At 34.4% G+C, this 18562-nt stretch overlaps 1 protein-coding gene and 4 non-coding genes across 5 annotated transcripts in view; 4 read left to right on the forward strand and 1 right to left on the reverse strand.

Moving 5' to 3' along the window:
• LOC125860300 (uncharacterized) overlaps positions 1–17074 on the reverse strand; it is a 48591-nt gene extending 31517 nt beyond the window's left edge. The window contains exons 1-10 of the mRNA XM_049540232.1: positions 17060–17074; positions 16842–16961; positions 16576–16626; positions 16350–16484; positions 16179–16262; positions 15807–15955; positions 15604–15739; positions 15426–15492; positions 15206–15333; positions 15074–15133 (exon numbers count right to left, since the gene is read on the reverse strand). Coding sequence (XP_049396189.1) covers positions 15074–15133; positions 15206–15333; positions 15426–15492; positions 15604–15739; positions 15807–15955; positions 16179–16262; positions 16350–16484; positions 16576–16626; positions 16842–16961; positions 17060–17074 — 945 coding nt within the window. The remainder of the gene's footprint in view (positions 1–15073; positions 15134–15205; positions 15334–15425; positions 15493–15603; positions 15740–15806; positions 15956–16178; positions 16263–16349; positions 16485–16575; positions 16627–16841; positions 16962–17059) is intronic.
• Positions 9160–9233, forward strand: LOC125853996 (small nucleolar RNA SNORD25). Its single transcript, XR_007445295.1, has one exon. It is a non-coding gene; the product is annotated as a small nucleolar RNA SNORD25 (small nucleolar RNA).
• LOC125853994 (small nucleolar RNA SNORD25) lies at positions 9302–9375 on the forward strand. Its single transcript, XR_007445293.1, has one exon. It is a non-coding gene; the product is annotated as a small nucleolar RNA SNORD25 (small nucleolar RNA).
• LOC125854070 (small nucleolar RNA snoR136) lies at positions 9467–9602 on the forward strand. Its single transcript, XR_007445361.1, has one exon. It is a non-coding gene; the product is annotated as a small nucleolar RNA snoR136 (small nucleolar RNA).
• On the forward strand, positions 10259–10333 carry LOC125854041 (small nucleolar RNA U83). The gene has a single exon (XR_007445335.1). It is a non-coding gene; the product is annotated as a small nucleolar RNA U83 (small nucleolar RNA).
• Positions 17075–18562: the final 1488 nt, after the last annotated feature.

The raw sequence follows: 18562 nt of genomic DNA on the forward strand, positions 1-18562 counted from the left end.
GATTCGAGGGTAATAATCTCATGTTTACGGATAAATTCGGGATGTTTGGATGTACCTTAGAGTAGTGAAAACAACTATAAAACATAGGTACATTACCAAGGAACATGTATGAGAAAGTAGGGAATGAAAGGGAGAACTTGGTGTCATTGGTGCTCTGAGAGGCGCGGAGCGCCAGCCTTCAGACCTCAAAGAGGCCTGCTGGGCGCTCTGCTAGGCGCGCCGCCCCAAGGGCTGGGCTTCAGAGCCCCTTTTGGGGCGCGCTGGCTGGCGCGACGCCCCAGCCCTTTTCCCCGAAATTTTGACTTTTCTCCTTCATTTTTTCCAACTCTAAACCTCCTTACCTTCAATGGTTCCAGCCCCAAACACTTAGAATCATAAACCCCTCAACATACAATAGATTTCAACTCAAAACACAACCGAAAACATGTCTCAAATCCACAAGGACCTCAACACAATCACAACCAACAACTTCAACAAACACAACCAACAACTTCAACAAACACAATCAATCTTTTCTCGAAATTAAACGAGTTTGGCATGTGGGGGAAAGAACCAACCCAACACTATGAACTCACATACCTAGTAGGGATCACCCCCGACGATATCCACGACGATCTTTGACGAAACCTTGCTCCTTCTTCTCTTTCTCTTCTTTCTCTCTTCTCTCAAAAGCCCTAACTCTCACTCTTTTTTAAAAAAGGAAAAACTGATTTAAAATCAGTCTAACACCTCAATATAACCCAAAAGAAATGGCTAGGGAAAAGACCAAAATACCCTTAAAATTTCCGGACGGACTTCCCTGCCAACTGCCCAAATTCCAAAGGGCATAGCTCACTCATATGAACTTAGAATCGAGTAAAATTGGCGGCGTTGGAAAGATCATTCCACAAGCTTCGCAATCATAACTGGAAATACACCTAACTCATCTTGAGCTAGGAGTTATGGCTGGTCAAAGTTGACTAAAAACTCACATTTTTCCCATACTTAACCAAATTTCCAGAACTTTAAAATTCGTTCCAAAAATGAAAATTTCAAATTTTTAAGCTTCTTCCTAGTTATCAACTTGCAAGATGTCACATTTGACTTCTCGATTGATTGTGTACATAAATCAAAGATAGTTATCTGACTGTCCTAACTGTCCTAGTTAACTGAGAAAAGTGTCCTTTTTTTTACCGGTAAAACTAAAAATTAAAATTAAAGAATATATTCTATCTGTGAAATCATATATTTTTAATGACATGTTTATCTTACACCCAACAAAGATATAGTTCATATACTTGTAAACGATTTTCAATTTATTCAACTAAGCATAATTCATCCAAGGAAAAATAACACCGTGTTATCACATATATATGGGTGGTATAATAATATAAAAAATTATTGGTCAACAACATATAAAGAAAGATGAAAGATAGAAATAATTAATGTAATAACTATGAGAATTCATAATACTATAACTAAAGAATGTAAAAGAGTGTGAATAACGTTTGCAATAATTAGTAATAACGAAGAGAATTTATAATGTTATAACTAAAGAATTAATGTGCAATAGCTGAATTTCTAATAAATTTTATACTTACATAAATAAATAAGATTTTAATTAATGTTACTATTTTTTTTTATAGTTATTAGATTCTAATTTAGTGTAGGGACAAAATGAAAATGTTTATTCATATTACTGAATATAAAAAGTATTTTGTAAATGATAAAATTTAAATGATTCATATATCTTCACAAATTTTCAAATTTGTTGTGAGATTTTTTTTTTTTTAAAATGAACTCGGAACATTTTAAAATAATATATATTGAAGTTAGAAGATCTTGTTAACTTGATAATACATTCGTGACATATATAATACATTAATTTAAATACAAATATCTACACAAATATATATATATATATATATATAGAGAGAGAGAGAGAGAGAGATTTGCATTAATAAAAATACTTATAGCATAAAAATTAGCTATTAAATAAATAATAATTATTAAACTAATACAAACTTCAAAAAGGGAAATATTTATATTGTAATAACTATTTTGAAACAAACTACCTGACAATCAAAATCACATTAGTAGAATTGATATATAAAGTCATTATTTTGTCTTGAGCATCAAAAAAACAAATCGTGACAATTCTCTAGGAAATATTGAAGGTTGACCCTAGTATCAGTACAATTTCACTTGCTTGGATTAACAAAGGGTAACTAGTTTAGGCAAAAGTAAGTAGTAGACAATCAGAACTCTTTGGAACCAGTTCTTTTTCTGTTATTGTTTTTCCTGGTGACTTTTTTCCTCATTCCCCTAGTTGTGTAGAGTTTAAGAGTATGCATTGTGACTTTCAGATATAACTTCACATTTTCCCGAAAACATTTAGTGCAACCAAACAGTTTTTGTTATTTGTGATCACACACATCTTTTTCTTAAATATTATCTGTTTGTTAGTTACAATCAAGCATAATGTTCTGATACAAGAGGAAGAGTGCAATCAACATATAAAGGAATTCTGTGTTAATTTCTTGTTTGTCCTAGAATGTGATTTGCTTTTAATCTCTTTGCTTGCAGAGCTGTCGACGTATATCCACTCGGAGGAAATTCTGCTGGAAAACAAATGTCTGAAATAGAGAGGAGATTTCTTGGTACTTTTTTGTTTTGGGCAACTCAAAAAGGAAGGATTAAGGATGGGAGATTGCGCGGACATGGTGTAACATCCGACAATTTGAAGTGGCTTCGAAGAAGATCGAAATTTGGAAAATAAATTAAAAATCTGGAAATTTGGCTAAGTGTGGAAAAACATGAGTTTTTGGCCAACTTTGAGTAGTCGTAACTCCTAGCTCAGGATGAGTTAGGAGTATTTCCAGTTATGGTTGCGAAGTCCTTGGAAAGATCTTTCCAACGCCACCGAGTTTGCTCAATTCCGAGTTTGTATGACGGAGTTATGCCCTGTAGAAGTTGGGAAGTTGGAAGGGAAATCCGTCCGGAAATTTAAGGGCATTTTGGTCCTTTCACAAATTATTTATTTTGAGCTCTTATTGTTGAGTTAGGATGATCATTGGATCATTTTTGTCCCTTTTTGAAAGAGAAGAGTTAGGGTTCTTGAGTTTAAAGAAAAGAAGAAGGAGAAGAAGAAGAAGAGAAGAAAGAGAAGCTTAGTAAAGATCGTGGTGGACTTTCGTCGGGGGTGATCCCTATCAAGGTATGTGAGTTTTTCGTGTGGGTTGATCCTTTCCCCCACACACACCAAGTCTATTCCATGATTTGAGAAGAGATTGGAAATTGTTATTGAAGTGTTGAGGTTGTTAGTTGTTGTTGGTGTTGTTGAATTATTTGTTCGTTGTGAGACGTGATCTGGTCGTATATTTTACTTTGATACCCAGTGTATGTTGAGGGAATTACGATGCTAAGAGTTATGACCCTTTTGAGTTGATCCACCATCGAATTGCAGAAGTTCTGGGCTGTCGATCCCCATCTACGGGACTGACCTACGGACCGTAGATCAATCGACGGTCCGTACTGGTCAACCGTCGATTGTGACAGAAGTTGGGTTTTTGGGGCATCGATCTACGGGCCCTACCTACGGTCCGTAGATCGATCCACGGACCGTAAGTCAGGACCGTAGGTCAGCACTTAGATTTTTTTTTCAAAAATCGATTTTTGGGGAAAACTCGCTGACGCGATCTACGGACCTGCAGTACGGACCGTAGGTCTATCTACGGTCCGTCGATGGCTTCCGTAGGTGCCGTCTGCGTCACCCAAAATCTGAAGTCTCAGTCAAGTTTCCCCATTCCTTTTCTCACTTCCTCAAGCAAGTTCCAAAGTATTCTACCTATGATTTATAGTTGTGTTCCGACACTCTAAAGGACGTCAAAGCGTTCAAGAATCCCTCCATAGCATGTGATCAAACAACTTGAATTCATAATTCCGATTCAAGGAAGGATAGTCCCTAGTCAAGTGAAGTTAGAAGTCAAGTAAAAGAGTATAGATCTCAAGTCAAGTAAGAGCCTCAAGTTTCAAGTCGAGTAAGAGTCTCAGTTCAAGTTAAGCCAAGAGTTGTAAGTTGAGTTCATTTCAAAAGACTATTAGGGAACTAAGTATTCCCAAAGGAGTTTATAACTGTTATTACATTTGAGTAAGAGGGGAACCATGCTTTCCAAAAGAGCCTTTGGGCTAAGTTTTGAGTAATTATCTCAACTAAAGAAAGATGCATTTAAAGACTTTTATGAGCCAAAGTATTTTTGGGAGTAGTATCGAGCACCAAATTGGGGACACGAGTTCTGAATAACTCAACTCTCCATAAGAACCATGCGCCATCATGGGATTTCTCGGATCATACTTTTTAGATGATCACGAAAGTTAAGCTAGTGGATCCACTAAGTAAAGTTAGCTTCCTATATCACGGCAAGGTATAGGATGGTCCTCGGGCAACGCGAGGTAAAGCGTTGTATCATCACTAGGGCTCATAGTGATGGTTGTCGGTTAAAGAACCTCCCACATAAGTTATATTATTTTCATATCAGTACAGTTGAGTGGTTATTGTTTTATCTTTAACAAGTTAAGTTGTTTGTACTATTTTACAAGCTGTATATATTGCATGTGTCTTATTGCTTTATATATTGAGTTCAGTTAATCATGAGTCGTACAGAGCCGAGGTAAGTGTTCTCTTGTACTTCCTTTCAAGCTTAAGTTGTGCCTTGGTTTTCCCGCTCGCATGCTCGTACATTCCATGTACTGATGTCAGTTGGCCTGCATCGTTTGATGATGCAGATTCAGGTACCCCGGATCAGCATCCTGCTCGTCGTTGATCCAGCTGAGCACTCCAGAGTCAGTGGTGAGCCTCCTTGCATTCCGGAGGACTCGATTACTTTGTGTTCTTAGTCTTTGTCTTTTAGGATGTTGCGGGGTCTGTCCCAACATCCATCTCAGTATTTTTAGAGGCTTCATAGACAGACAGACAGTCAGTCAGTTAGTTTCGAGTCTCTCATCTATATATTTATATGTAAATATTCTATTTTGAGATTCGGGTTGCCTTATGGCCACACTTTTACAAGTTAAGTTGTTTTGAAATATTGCATTGCTTCGAGTTATTCAATTGAGTAGGTTTCCGCTGAGTTAAGAAAGCCAGGCCAAGGGTTCCAATGGTCTCTGAGTGCCGGTCCCGCCCAGGGTGTAGGCTCGGGGCGTGACACATGGAATGCAAGTCGGTGACACTGTCTCGGGACCAAGGGCAGACTTATCTTCTGCTGAAGTCAAAGAAGGTTATGAGTTTCTCCTTTCATTGGTTCCAGGGAGGTGGCCTTTACCAAATTTATGCAGCCCATTGTTTCAGAAATTCATTGAGTACATCCTTCAGAATGTGAAGGATCTTCTCCTCAACAAGAAAGATTTGGACAAGTTTGTTCTTCTGAAGAAAGAATTTCAAGTCCTTGAAGAAAGTCTAAAATATCTAAAAACCTTCCTCAATTTCATAAAAGATGCAAGCATGAAGGTAGAGAAATCCAAAATTCTTTTTAATCATATTGAGGGCATCACAGGGAATGCTGCATACATATGTTACCTCTGTTATGTGGAAGAAATGGATGGAGATTCAGCATCTGAGTTGACACTTCAAATCTCTCATGTTTTGAAACATATCAAGCCCATTGAGCCACACGTTGCAGAAATCTATACTAGAGCTCTAAGAGGTTCAGTTAAATTGCAAATCCAATACAGCCGGGATGTGATAGAATTTGTTGAAGGTTTTGTTCATTTCATCTTCAAGGATTTGTTGGAGTTATCAAACGGTGAGGCATGTTCTTTGATGCTTCCTCTTGAAAAGGATCAAATCAAAAGCCTTGCCGAAGCATCAAAGCAATTGGTAACTTTGCTCATTTGTCCACCTGAAGATTTATATGTTATCCAGGAAAAAATGAGTGACAAACTTACTTGCATTGAAGGTCTGATTGCTAAGGTAGTATCTGCTGCTTTCTCTTTCGCCGTTGACAAAGCAGTAGAAGTTAACTCGGTATTCAGTGACTTGTTAAAAAAGATTGAACATGTCATGGAAGATCTAAAAGATGTGATTCTGAAAGATGTAGTGTCATCAAAATGTATTGGGGTTTATCGATTATCTCTTACGCTATCTGAAAGAGCTGCTGCAAGACGGAAAGTGTGATTCTGTTGTCAAGCATCTTATTGAAGAAGCTCAGGATGAGTTATATCTCTTAAGATACTTCTTGAAGGAAGTTGAGAAGAAAAAACATGAGTTTGAGGTGGTGAAGAAACATGATCTATGGACAGAAGTCATATCTCTAGCATACCAGGCAGAATGCATAATTGATTGCCTGGTTACCGGAGATTATCCTGTTTGGTATCTACATTTGTTATGTAAGATCACAACAGAAACTAAGGTTGTAAGGGATCATTTGAAAGAGTTCCATGCTACGATTACGCGAGAAGTTGAAGTCCCTATTGAAGAACAAACACCAAATCCTGTCAGACAAGTAGTTGAGACTACACAACTTGATGAGGTAATGGTGGGTTTTAAGGACGAGACTGACTTGCTAATCGACTGGCTCACTAGAGTGCCAAAGGACTTAGATATTGTGTCTATTGTAGGGATGCCTGGTCTTGGAAAGACTACACTAGCAAAGAAAGCTTATCATGATGAGAACATACAACATCATTTCGATGTCAAAGCTAAGTGTTGTGTTTCCCAAGCTTATCCAGCAGATGCTTTGCAGAAATTCTTAAAAAGGAAGAGGTACCTTCTCTAGATTGATGACATTTGGAGTGTTGACACATGGGATGACTTGAGAGGATGCTTCCCGGATGATAATAACGGAAGCAGGATTTTATTAACTAGCAGACTCAGCGATGTGGCTTCAGAAATTAACCCTGATAGAGCACCTCTTCACCTTCGTTTCCTTGATGAAAATGAAAGTTGGGAACTAACGAGAATCAAGCTGTTCAAGGAACAAACTTTCCCACCAGACCTATCAAAAGTAGGAGCAAACATCGCGAGTAAGTGTAAAGGACTACCTCTCCTTGTGATTTTGGTTGCTGGAGTTTTGTCTGGGATAAGCAAAAATGAGGAAAGTTGGAGAAGAATCGCAGAAAGTATAAAGTTAGATACTGTTACTAGTGCAAAAGAGTGCATGGAGGTTATAGAACTGAGCTACAAGCACTTGCCTGATCATCTCAAACCCTGCCTTCTATATTTTGCATCATTTCAGAAGGATGAAGAAATTCCACTCTCGAACTTGGAGTGGTTATGGACTATTGAGGGATTGGTGCCAAACATAGAGGTAGAAAGTATACACCTTGCTGTAGAAAGTTTACTGAATGATCTCATTGGTAGAAGCTTGATAATGGTGAGGAAGAGAAAGTCCACTGGAGGAGTCAGAACATGCCACATTCATGATATGTTACATGATTTTTGCGTGACAAAGTCTAAGGAAGAGAAGTTTATGCAACTAACAAGCACCGGGAAGACTGATTTGTCTAGTTCCTTTTATGAGCACCGGAGACTTTGCATTCATCATAGCCTTTATTGGGCAGGAATCAAAGGCTATATGGTATCTATGCCATTATGGATATCAAACCTTTCAAACCTAGAGGTATTGCTTGTAATAACAGTAGGCAGTCGCACAATTTTACCGATGACCATCTGGAATATGCCAAGGCTAAAGCATGTACATGTTGAACCTGTTGCATCTTTTGATGGACACATTCCTCCGACATCGACAAACATATGTTGCATCGAGACCTTGGCTACAGTGTCTCTCACTAATGAGCTAGTAGACTACATGGTCAAGAAGGCAAGCAGACTGCGAAAGCTCAAATGCCACTGTAAAGAGCCTCTGATACTCAAATTAGGGGATCTAATGGACCAGTTTTTCTCTTAAGCTGTTTCCTTTGTTAATTATGCATAATCATATCCAGCTAGGTGGATAATTTTCTTGTTTTTGAGTTTTGTGTGTACTTCAAAAAAAAAATTCAATGGATCCATTGCATTGACGTATGAACTTTATTATATGATATTCTGTATGCTTTTACATTAACACCTTGTTTGGATGGTAGTTACCCATTATATTGTATAGTTAGTTTAAATACAATACTTGTTTGGATTGTTACTTAAATTTTATTGTATTGTATCGTTTAAATCCATTGTTAGGCAACGACAAAAATTTCAGTGTGATCGCATCATTACCTTAATATTTTCTTCTCATTTTGTCTTTACTTATTATTTTATAATTCAATTTTAACCTTTACCTACCTTTTCATAGTATCTCTACCCAAAACGTACTTTTCTTATTGATTTATCAATCAAATTGTTGATGTGTGATATTTATATAACGATGGGGAACGGTATAATCTATCCAAACATAGTATACATTAAAGTAATACAATATGGCACAATACAATATAATATATTACAATACAATACAATATGAAACAATTCCTTCTATGGTTGGAGATATTCTTACTCTAAAGATGGTTGAAACGAAACGATGTGGTGAGTCTCTTGAAAAATCAGTGAAGGACATTCAAGAAGTGCAAGAAGGATATGGAAATGCAGAGCTCAAGGTCCTTATTTACCCCTTGCATATAAAAAACTGCAACACTGGTTTAACAGGTAACTGACTCAAGATTAATTGCATCATATTTTGAGCTTGTACAATTTTACCTGGTAAATCTTTCGTAAAATATATTTGAGAAGTGTTTCTTTGCTGTGCAGAAATAGAAGATTGCGATTGAAAGAGGGGATCTAACGGACCAGTTTTTCTCTTAAGCTGTTTCCTTTATTCATTATGCATAATAATCATATCCAGCTAGATGGATAATTTTCTTGTTTTTGAGTTTTGTGTGTACTTCAAAACACAACAATTTCTCTCTTCTGCAGCTGCCGATTGAAATCTTCAACAATGGTGATATATCTTCTAAACTCTAAATAAATTTATTATTTTTGTGTGTATGTGTATATATTTTGAGTTATATGCTTCCTTAATCTGGTTGGCAAGAAATAATTTATTTTTGACCAACTCGTTCCCTTGAAGCAATAATAAGTGTGTTGTTCCTTTTTCATCTTTCTCTTCATTTAATTTAATCTGTGGAGAACAATTGGAGCAGCTACAATTTTTTTTTATTTTTTTCATAATAGTTTTTTGATGATGAGTAATTTTTTACAGTTACAGACCTGTAATGATTTGCGAAAATGATCGCAAAAAATTGAACATCTAAGGGACTGAGTTTGTTCATCAAAATTTTTTATATATATTTTATTCTAATCATTGTATATGAAAACAACAATGATGATTAATTTTTTTACAGTTACAGACCTGTAATGATTTGCGAAGATGATCGCAATTAATTGAACATCTAAGGGACTGAGTGAATTTCATATTTTATTTTATTTTTTTACGAGATAATGATAAGGTTTGCGTAGATTTGTGGGGATTTTATTGGGTATGTTGTTGTTAATTGTTCTATGCTTTGCTAATTATATTTTGTGGATTACACTTTTATGGTGTGGTACTTTAGCAAGTGAAGCTATAATAATGTTCCCCTCGCTATCCTCTGCATCTAATTTTTGTGGTGTATTTGGACGTTGGGGTACTACATAATTATTTATTATAATGTTCAAATGCTGTATTTTTAATCTTAAAGTTTAGAGCCTCTAATTGTTAAAATCTAAACTTCAAATTTTAAGGCCTAAATCTTATATCATAAAACTTAAAACTCTTGACCATATTGTCTGAACTCTAAATCTTAAATTTTAAAATCTAAAACCATAAATCATAAATCCTAAACATTAAGATTTAGGATTTAAAGGTTTAAGGTTTAAGGTTTAGGCTTTAAGGTTTAGAGTTTTGGGTTTAAGTTCTAAGATTTTAGGGTTTATGACCTGGGATTTAAGGTTCAAGATTTAGGGTTCATAATTTTGGACATAATGTTTAGAGTTTAGGCTCTTAAGGTTTAGGGTCTATGCCCTAAGGTATATGCTTTCAAATTTTGAGTTTAGATTTCAAGTCCTAAATTTTATGCTCAAATTTGACTCTTAATTTTGAGTTTTGAAATGTATTTTGAATTTTGAGTTCAGATGTATTTTACTCATGTCAAAATTATTGATAGTCAAAATTTTACTCATGTATTTCACACAACAATTTTGAGAAATACATTATCAAAATCTATAGTCAATAATTTTGAATTAGGAAAATTGCAAAACTTGCAAGCATTACAATAATAATTGTTTTTTTGTTTCTTTTAATTATTATTTTTTTGCCGATGATGAGTAGTTTTGCGTTAATGATCAAAATAATGATTTTGACTATACTACTGCCTTCCTTCTGAGGCTATTTTGATTATTTGTTTTATGAAAGGGATTAGGAAATAGAATGGATTTACAAAGATACTTTTTATAATTATGTTTGAAAGATTTTAAAAAAAGGATTTGTGAAACAATTGTAATTGTAGAAAGGTGATGAAGAGTCAAAAGTGTAGAAAAAAATCACGAAGTTGATCAATCCGTTCAAATTTATTTTGGGTTCAAATGGGTTTGGTTCAATTGTGCTTAAAGATTGACCTCAAATTGGCTTTTGATAAATCATAAAATCTTATGAACCTTGGGCCTAAACCCTATATTTTAATTTAGGGAAAATTAGCAATTAAGTCATAATATCTAACATAATTAGTCAAAATAACAACACTTTAAAATATTTATTTAAAATGGCAGAATGACAATATTTTTATAAAATAATATGTATTCAGATTTTAGTATTTTAAATTAATTTTATTTATGGAAAGAGTCCTATATTAGACCAAATTATATACCAATAATCGTTTAAAGTGAAAAAAATAAATTAAACCAATACCATTAACCTTTTTTCACCACCATTCACGTTTCTTCCCCAACTTTCACGTTTCTTTCACACCTTTCATGTTTCAAGTTTATCTTTCTTCAAGGTGCTAAATTGTTGTTCATCAAGAAATTTTCTTTATTGTTAAACGAAATCTCTTTATTAATTCAAGCAGATTTCTTGGTTGGCAAGGTAATTTCCATTATCAATTTTGATTTTTTTTTATTTGATGTTTAAATCACTGATTCTATACATTACGGATTTTCAGTCGAATTTTCCAATTTTTATGTGATTTTGTTTAAATATTCATCATATATTTATTATGTTCAATTTTTTTTTGTGATTTTCTTTTAATTTTTCAGATTTTGTAGATTCTAGAAATTCATATATATGTTTATTTTGTTTGATATTTAATACATTTTAAAATTTGATAATATCGAAATTTGCTTTTAGGGTTTTAGATTTTGGGAAAAGTATCTGATTGTCTACAATGACTGATTCAATCAGAATTACTAGAGGTATACCAAATAATATTCAAAATTTTGGGGAATTTCCCTCATTTGATTTGTGTATTACCCAAGGGTTGCATTGTATTTCAATCTCAATTAGTATACCAACATGTTTGTATTTCCTTCTTAATTTGTATTCATCCTAACTGTATGCTAACAATTTTGTATTTTATTGGGTATTCATTCTGTATTTCAATCTCAATTTATATGTGAACAAGTTTGTATTTCTCTTTTGTTTTGTATTCAACCTAATTGTATACCAACAAGTTTTGTATTTTATGTGCCTACTTTACCTTTCAAAGTCACTTTGTATTTCATATGAAGAGAGTATTTAATTTCTTTTGTATTCACAACTTTATATTCAATCTCACTTTGTATTTTCATCTCATTTTTGTATTCATATATTGTTGTATTCAATATATAATTCATGATCCATTAGTTTGTGTTTTACCTTTCAAAGTCACTTTGTATTTCAAATGAAGAGAGTATTTCTTTTGTATTCACAACTTTATATTCAATCTCACTTTGTATTTATAACTTTGTATTTTCATCTCACTTTTGTATTCATATATTGTTGTATTCAACATATAGTTCATGATTGATTAGTTACATTAACTTAATGGGATACATATTATTGTATGCATTCAAACAAAAAAACAGCTACTAGACTAAAAAAAAACAATTTCATTCGTTATACATCATAATTTGGATACAAAACATCCGAAAAAAGCTATAAATTCCAATGCATACAAAGATTTCACTGATTCAATCAAGAAAAAAAAATAGCACTCGTGTACTCGACATATACGAATATCTCATCCAAACAAATAAAAAAATCGAACAAAATACCTGATTGTTTTTCGATTGTTCACTGGATGCGACAAATTTATAGTTGTCAATTTTGAAAAATTCTGTTTCAAAAATATGTCATATTCAACTTGAAGAAGTTTTGAAAGTTATCAGATGAATTATTCGAAAGACAAACTAAATTATTTTAATTTTTTTTTTATGTTCTTAAGAAGAAAGCAAAAAAACGCTCGACGGAAAGATGACTATTTATGCTCTTTTCAAAACATAACTGATTTGTATTTAAAATCTTTTTTGCCTTTTTTGAATTTTTTTGTTCCATGATTTTCTCTGTTATGTTATTAATTATTTGTATTCTTTCAAATTAATCAAAATAAAATAAATACATAACTAATCCCTTAACAAACTAAAATAATGACATTTTTAATAAATAATGAAACTGTTGCTAAGGAGTCCCACTAAAAGCTAAAATATTGTTGTTTTAAAAATTTTCCCATTTAATTTATACATGAATTATAAATCTTAATCTCTAAGCACTTAACCATAAGTCCTAAACTCTAAAATTATAAATCTTAAATCCTAAATCTTATAGTCAAAACTATAAACTATAACCCCTAAAATATAAATCTTAGAGTCTAAATCCTAAATCCTAAACCATAAATCGTAAATCTTAGGTTTTAGGCCCCAAGCTTTTGAGTTTTGGGTTTATGGTTTAGACTTTAAGGTTGAGGCCTAAGGTTTAAGGTTTAGGGTTTATGATTTTGAGTTTTGAGTTTATTTTTTGGGCTCTAAGGTGCAGTCGTTTGGTTTGAATTCAAGTTATGATGGAATTAGTGATGATGTAATAAGTTATATTGATATTATTTTTTATTGAATTTTTGGTTTGTTGTATTCAAAATAATAGATCTTAAGAACAACATATATGCTTACAAAAATACCGTTCATGAATATGAAAAATAACGTATAAAAAGTGTTTAAATGGATAGTTTTGTCATTTAGTCATTTTATCTCGTGATAAGTTGTCTCGGGATTATTGTACCATCCAAGGGAAGGGATAATTTATCCTTGTATTAATTATTAGTCATGAGATAAGTTATCACGAAATTGCCAATCAAACAACAAATTTAGTGACATTATAATTTAATCGCAGGACTATTTAAAGTTATCTTTCACACCAAACTCAGGGTTTATGGTTTATGCCGTCAGGTTCAGATTTTAGGTTCTTAAGGTTTTTTGACTTGCTTAATTTTAATATATTATTATTTAAATTATATTTCACAATTTGAATTTCAACATAAGAAAATTTATAATAAAGAAATTTCAAATGGCTAGATAAATCCTAAAAAGATATAAAATAGATAGTCTAATTATGGTAATTACATATTCAAATCCCCACAAATCAACTATAGTATCATCTAGTATACTTAAAAATGATACAAAACTTAATTAAAGAAACAATTTATGGTTTATAAGTTACATTTGTGCAACAATAGTACTATTTTTCTGGAGTTCTTCTTCAAGAATTTTGACAATTGTTGAAGGTAAAGAGGAAGGGGGAGAACTTTCATTGGTGTTAGTGTCAAGCACATAAAATATTTTGTTGTGAGAATGTATCACATGAAGTATTCCAGGAAATAAAATGGCTTTTAGTTCCATTTCTTGCTGAGGCAATATCAATGACCATGCTGATGTCAAAGTGTCTGGTGGTAGTTCTTTAAGAAGATTCCTCAACAGATTAATCATACAATTTGTTGTTTCTTCTGTAGCAAGATGTTTTCCACCACATAGAATCTTAAAAAGTGAAACTAAATTAACTATACGAAATTGAATAAAAAATGTCTTTGGTTTGATTCAAGAACACTCTTAAACTTGACACAAATTGTTCGTTTTGTTCTTGAATTATTGATAGTCTTAGAAACACACATTTACTTGACCAGATTAAACTTAGATACATCTCTGATCTGCCATATTTCATAGAGGAGTGTTGAAAGCACCCCTAAATTAGGGATGTATTTCGGTCACGTAGCAAGATCAGAAGTGTAAGTTTAGTTAGTCAAAGAAATGAGTGTTTTTAAGATTGTCAATAGTTCGATTATGAAATTAATAATTTACACCTAATCTAGGAATGTTTTCAATATTAAATTAAACTCACTTTAGAGCTGCTTCAGAGCAATGCTTCACAAGACCATCAAAGATATATATTGATGTACATCTCTCTTGAATTGTCATTTCTTTGCCCTTAACAAAAATCGGAAACAATAAGATATGCTAGATATGAATAATGATAAACTAACGTCATGTTACAATAGTGTCAATGAACTTACCCACATCGGAATCAGATATAATGATAGCTCGTCAAAGTAAGGCAAGAAAACAACCTTGAATGATTCGATTAGTCTACGTAATATGAGACCAGCCTGTTCAAGAATAACAGCAGAACCAAAGCGAAAATGCTTGAATATATAAAGACAACAGTGTATCACTTTAGTTCCTGTTTTAAAATAGAACATACAAGGAAAAATATTTGATCTTGTCGATGTTTTTCCCCTCTCAGCAATTCAGCTTCCTCAGCATCGAAGTCTTCTGTTTTTTCTCTCTCTGTGAGTTCTCCTTGGCTATTTAAATTTTCTGTAATGACATGCTTTATCTCATCCACGACCGGACGAAGCTGATCTTCATTGAGAAGTGGTCCACATATCTGAAAGAAGAAACACAAGGACCATTTACAACCTGAAAAATCCTATTTTGCCATTCTAACTCGATTTTTGTCACCATTGCTAGTTTCTCACTTTGATGATACTAATGGAACATTTTAAGCAATAGACTTAAAGGCAACAGTTCCAAAAACTTCATACCTAGCTCATAGTGAAACACTGAAAACTTTGGATCAAAACAAATAAGCAGTGTTTAAAGATCACGAACCTGAAGGCACAGTCGTAATGTATTCAACATATGTACATATATCTTTGTTTCAGGCTGCTCCTGCATTATATAGAAATCAAAGTGTTACTTTCTCATTATCGAAATAGAAGAAGCTTAATGTTAAAAGTAAACCTCATGCAAAGCTTCCACCAAATTCAGTATTATACTGTCCGAAAACTGCTTGAAATTCGAATGGCTTTCACCTGGAGCAATCCCTTTCTCATCTGCCAGTTTAGCAGATTGCAAAAGGTGCTTCATCGCTATAAACATTACAAATTAAAAAGTCTTGGCGGTGATCAGATAGTTATAAAAGACGGAGAAATTAACTATGTGAAATCCTGAGAAATCTCACCTTCAACTGTATGGAACCTGACCTCTTTGAAATGGAATTTCAAAAGTGGAAATAAAATTGAAGCAGTCTGTATCATTTATCAAGCATTAGGCCACTGAAACCACTTGTCAAATTTTCAGTTCGCGATCAAAAGCACGGGTAGAAAGAACTAAAAAGAGAGAAGTCCAAGTGTGACAACCTGGAAAATCCATGGGTAAAACTCTTCCTCCGATTTGTAAGCAACCATGACTAGGGCTTTACATGCTAAAGCTTTCTTCTTTAGGGAACTTTCTTTTATACATATCGTTGAATTGCCAACCTTGACTCTGTGTATACTGCAAGATGTTATAATGTACATAAAAAGGCGATCACTCAGAGCAATGATCAGACAAAAAGGCGTACCTATTATCAGCTAAACAAGTATGGTCTGAATCTGGAGATAATATGATTTTATCAGGTTCGAGTTGAGCACATTGAAACAAAAGGGGCATGACAATGCTGGTGCAAGGAAGAAAATCTTTCCCTCTGTCCTCACAAATTACACTAATAGCCTGCAATGAGATCAAGAAATATCGAGAGACCAATCTTGAAAGAATGTCTGACTGATTAGCACGTGGAAATTCTTTTTAATTTGAAAGGTGGCGAAGAGATTTGATCCCAAGGCCTCTGCCTGCTCTGATAACATGTTGAAGTGTGTGACCATCTCATCTAAAAGATTAAGCTATTAGAGAGAACACCATTTTATTAGTTAACGATATTCTCAACAACACATACCTCTAGCTTGTAGATCGTAATTGTATCCTTATCATCCTCTTGTGATCCTTGTAATGACAGAACTGCTTCCATAATCTCTAAGTTCTAAATAGAAAAATAGGAAACGAATAAACAATAAGCTCTAAGTTCAGTGAGATGTATAGAATCCATTTGGTATAACTGGTGGAAGACCTGTTTTGGAAATACCGAACTGCCAGGTTTGCGCATTGACATGATCATCTCTACATCTTTACTTGGAAAATTTGCTTCTACCAGGGAAGCTTTCCAAAGTGGTTTAATAGATTCGTAGTTGTTCCCATAGAACTCCTGTTGAAGTAATGTTAATATTAATAAATATATAACCAGCTTAATACAACATACTCTTAATAAAAGTTGAAGCAGAATTACTAGGTAATACCTTAAAATGCTTAGGCAAACGATCGAGTACAAGTGACGCTGATTTTTGGACCTTTCATGTCAAAAACAAAAAAAATAAATCAGGCAAGTAAAGACCTCAAGGACATTCAAGGGAGTAACAAGCTTTGAATTTATAAAGGAGGCGGGGATAATTATATTGGGAACTTGGAAATTATGGTTGTTTCCCTTAAATGTGTTCGTAATATTGTCTGTTCATTGTTCAAGAAAATGATATGATTTCTCTTGCACTTAGTCTACAATACGTACCGTCTCAACAGTATGTGACGACAGTTGAAGCAAATTATTGTGTAATCCATGGATGTAAAGTGTCAAATATTCAGGCGTGCCAACGTCAAGGAAGCTCCAGACCGTGTATATGACACTGACCTAGAAAAATATGAAGATAGTAAAGTTAGAGCTGGGATTAAATCTAATAAAGTTTAAGTTAAGCCCATTGAGAAGGTTCAGTAAGAAAATTTTGCAACTGTAATTTGGGACATATGATACGAGCATCCAAAGGAGTTCATATCATCGTAGGACATACAGACCTGCACTTGTACACTGTCATCATCCATAGCTTTGGTTAATGCTGGCACTACTTGGTGATGACATTGTTCTTGAAAATGGGGACGCATTAAACGCAAAAACATGCGAATTGCTTCCATGGAGGCGAATCTGACTCCAGGATGAGGATGTCCCATACAATCCAGAACCATTGTCACCACTAGATTCATATTCTTAATCATCACCTATTATAATGAAGAAGAGATGAGAGCAAGCTAAGTACTTAGTCTAGAGAATAACAGAAGAAAGTATAATCAAGGTGACCTTGTGCTATCCCAAGATCATTAACTAATCACTTTAAATGCAATTCTTAGTAGTGTATCAATAAATACACACCTCTGAGCAGCCTTCAACAATCTGAGCAAGTGCATAGAGTGCTGCGCATGGCTTCTGCCACGAGTCGTCAGCCAAGTAAGCAGGGAGCTGCTCAAAGGCAACAGGACCAACAGTCTTACCACCCAGCGCATTGGACAACCGGTTTAAACACATCTTAAGAAAAACTAAATCATCATTGCTATCCCATCTACCATAAGGATCAGGCAAGAGAGGGTCATAAACCTCATCCTTTAACAAATTCAATAAAATTGCAAAATACTTTTCAGTAAACAATGGATACTTCTTGATCATGCCAGGGGTCTTCTCCCTGGCCTCAACCAACGTCATCACGAATTCAACCGCCAAATGTCTCATTTTCTTTTCATAACTCTCACATTCAGCTATATCAAACATGGAACCCACCACAACCACAAGCTGCATCCTGAAGAAGCTAGGCTCATTCTTGGCCAACTCAATCAAAATCTCCAACTCAGACTGAGCTGATGCCTCACAATTTTCTTCCAATGCCTCATTCAGTGTCACGCTCCGAGCCTACACCCTGGGCGGGACCGGCACTCAGAGACCATTGCTGGCCCCAAGCGAACCCTTGGCCTGGCTTTCTTAACTCAGCGGAAACCTACTCAATTGAATAACTCAAAGCAATGCAATATTTCAAAACAACTTAACTTATAAAAGTATGGCCATAAGGCAACCCGAATCTCAAAATAGAATATTTACATATAAATACATGGATGAGAGACTCGAAACTAACTGACTGACTGTCTGTCTGTCTATGAAGCCTCTAAAAATACTGAGATGGATGTTGGGACAGACCCCGCAACATCCTAAAAGACAAAGACTAAGAACACAAAATAATCGAGTCCTCCGGAATGCAAGGAGGCTCACCACTGACTCTGGAGTGCTCAGCTGGATCAACGACGAGCAGGATGCTGATCCGGGGTACCTAAATCTGCATCATCAAACGATGCAGGCCAACTGGCATCGGTACATGGAATGTACGAGCATGCGAGCAGGAAAACCAAAGCACAACTTAAGCTTGAAAGGAAGTACAAGAGAACACTTACCTCGGCTTTGTACGACTCATGATT

The sequence above is a fragment of the Solanum stenotomum genome, chromosome 1 (genome assembly GCF_019186545.1).
Source record: "Solanum stenotomum isolate F172 chromosome 1, ASM1918654v1, whole genome shotgun sequence".
Taxonomy (NCBI): domain Eukaryota; kingdom Viridiplantae; phylum Streptophyta; class Magnoliopsida; order Solanales; family Solanaceae; genus Solanum; species Solanum stenotomum.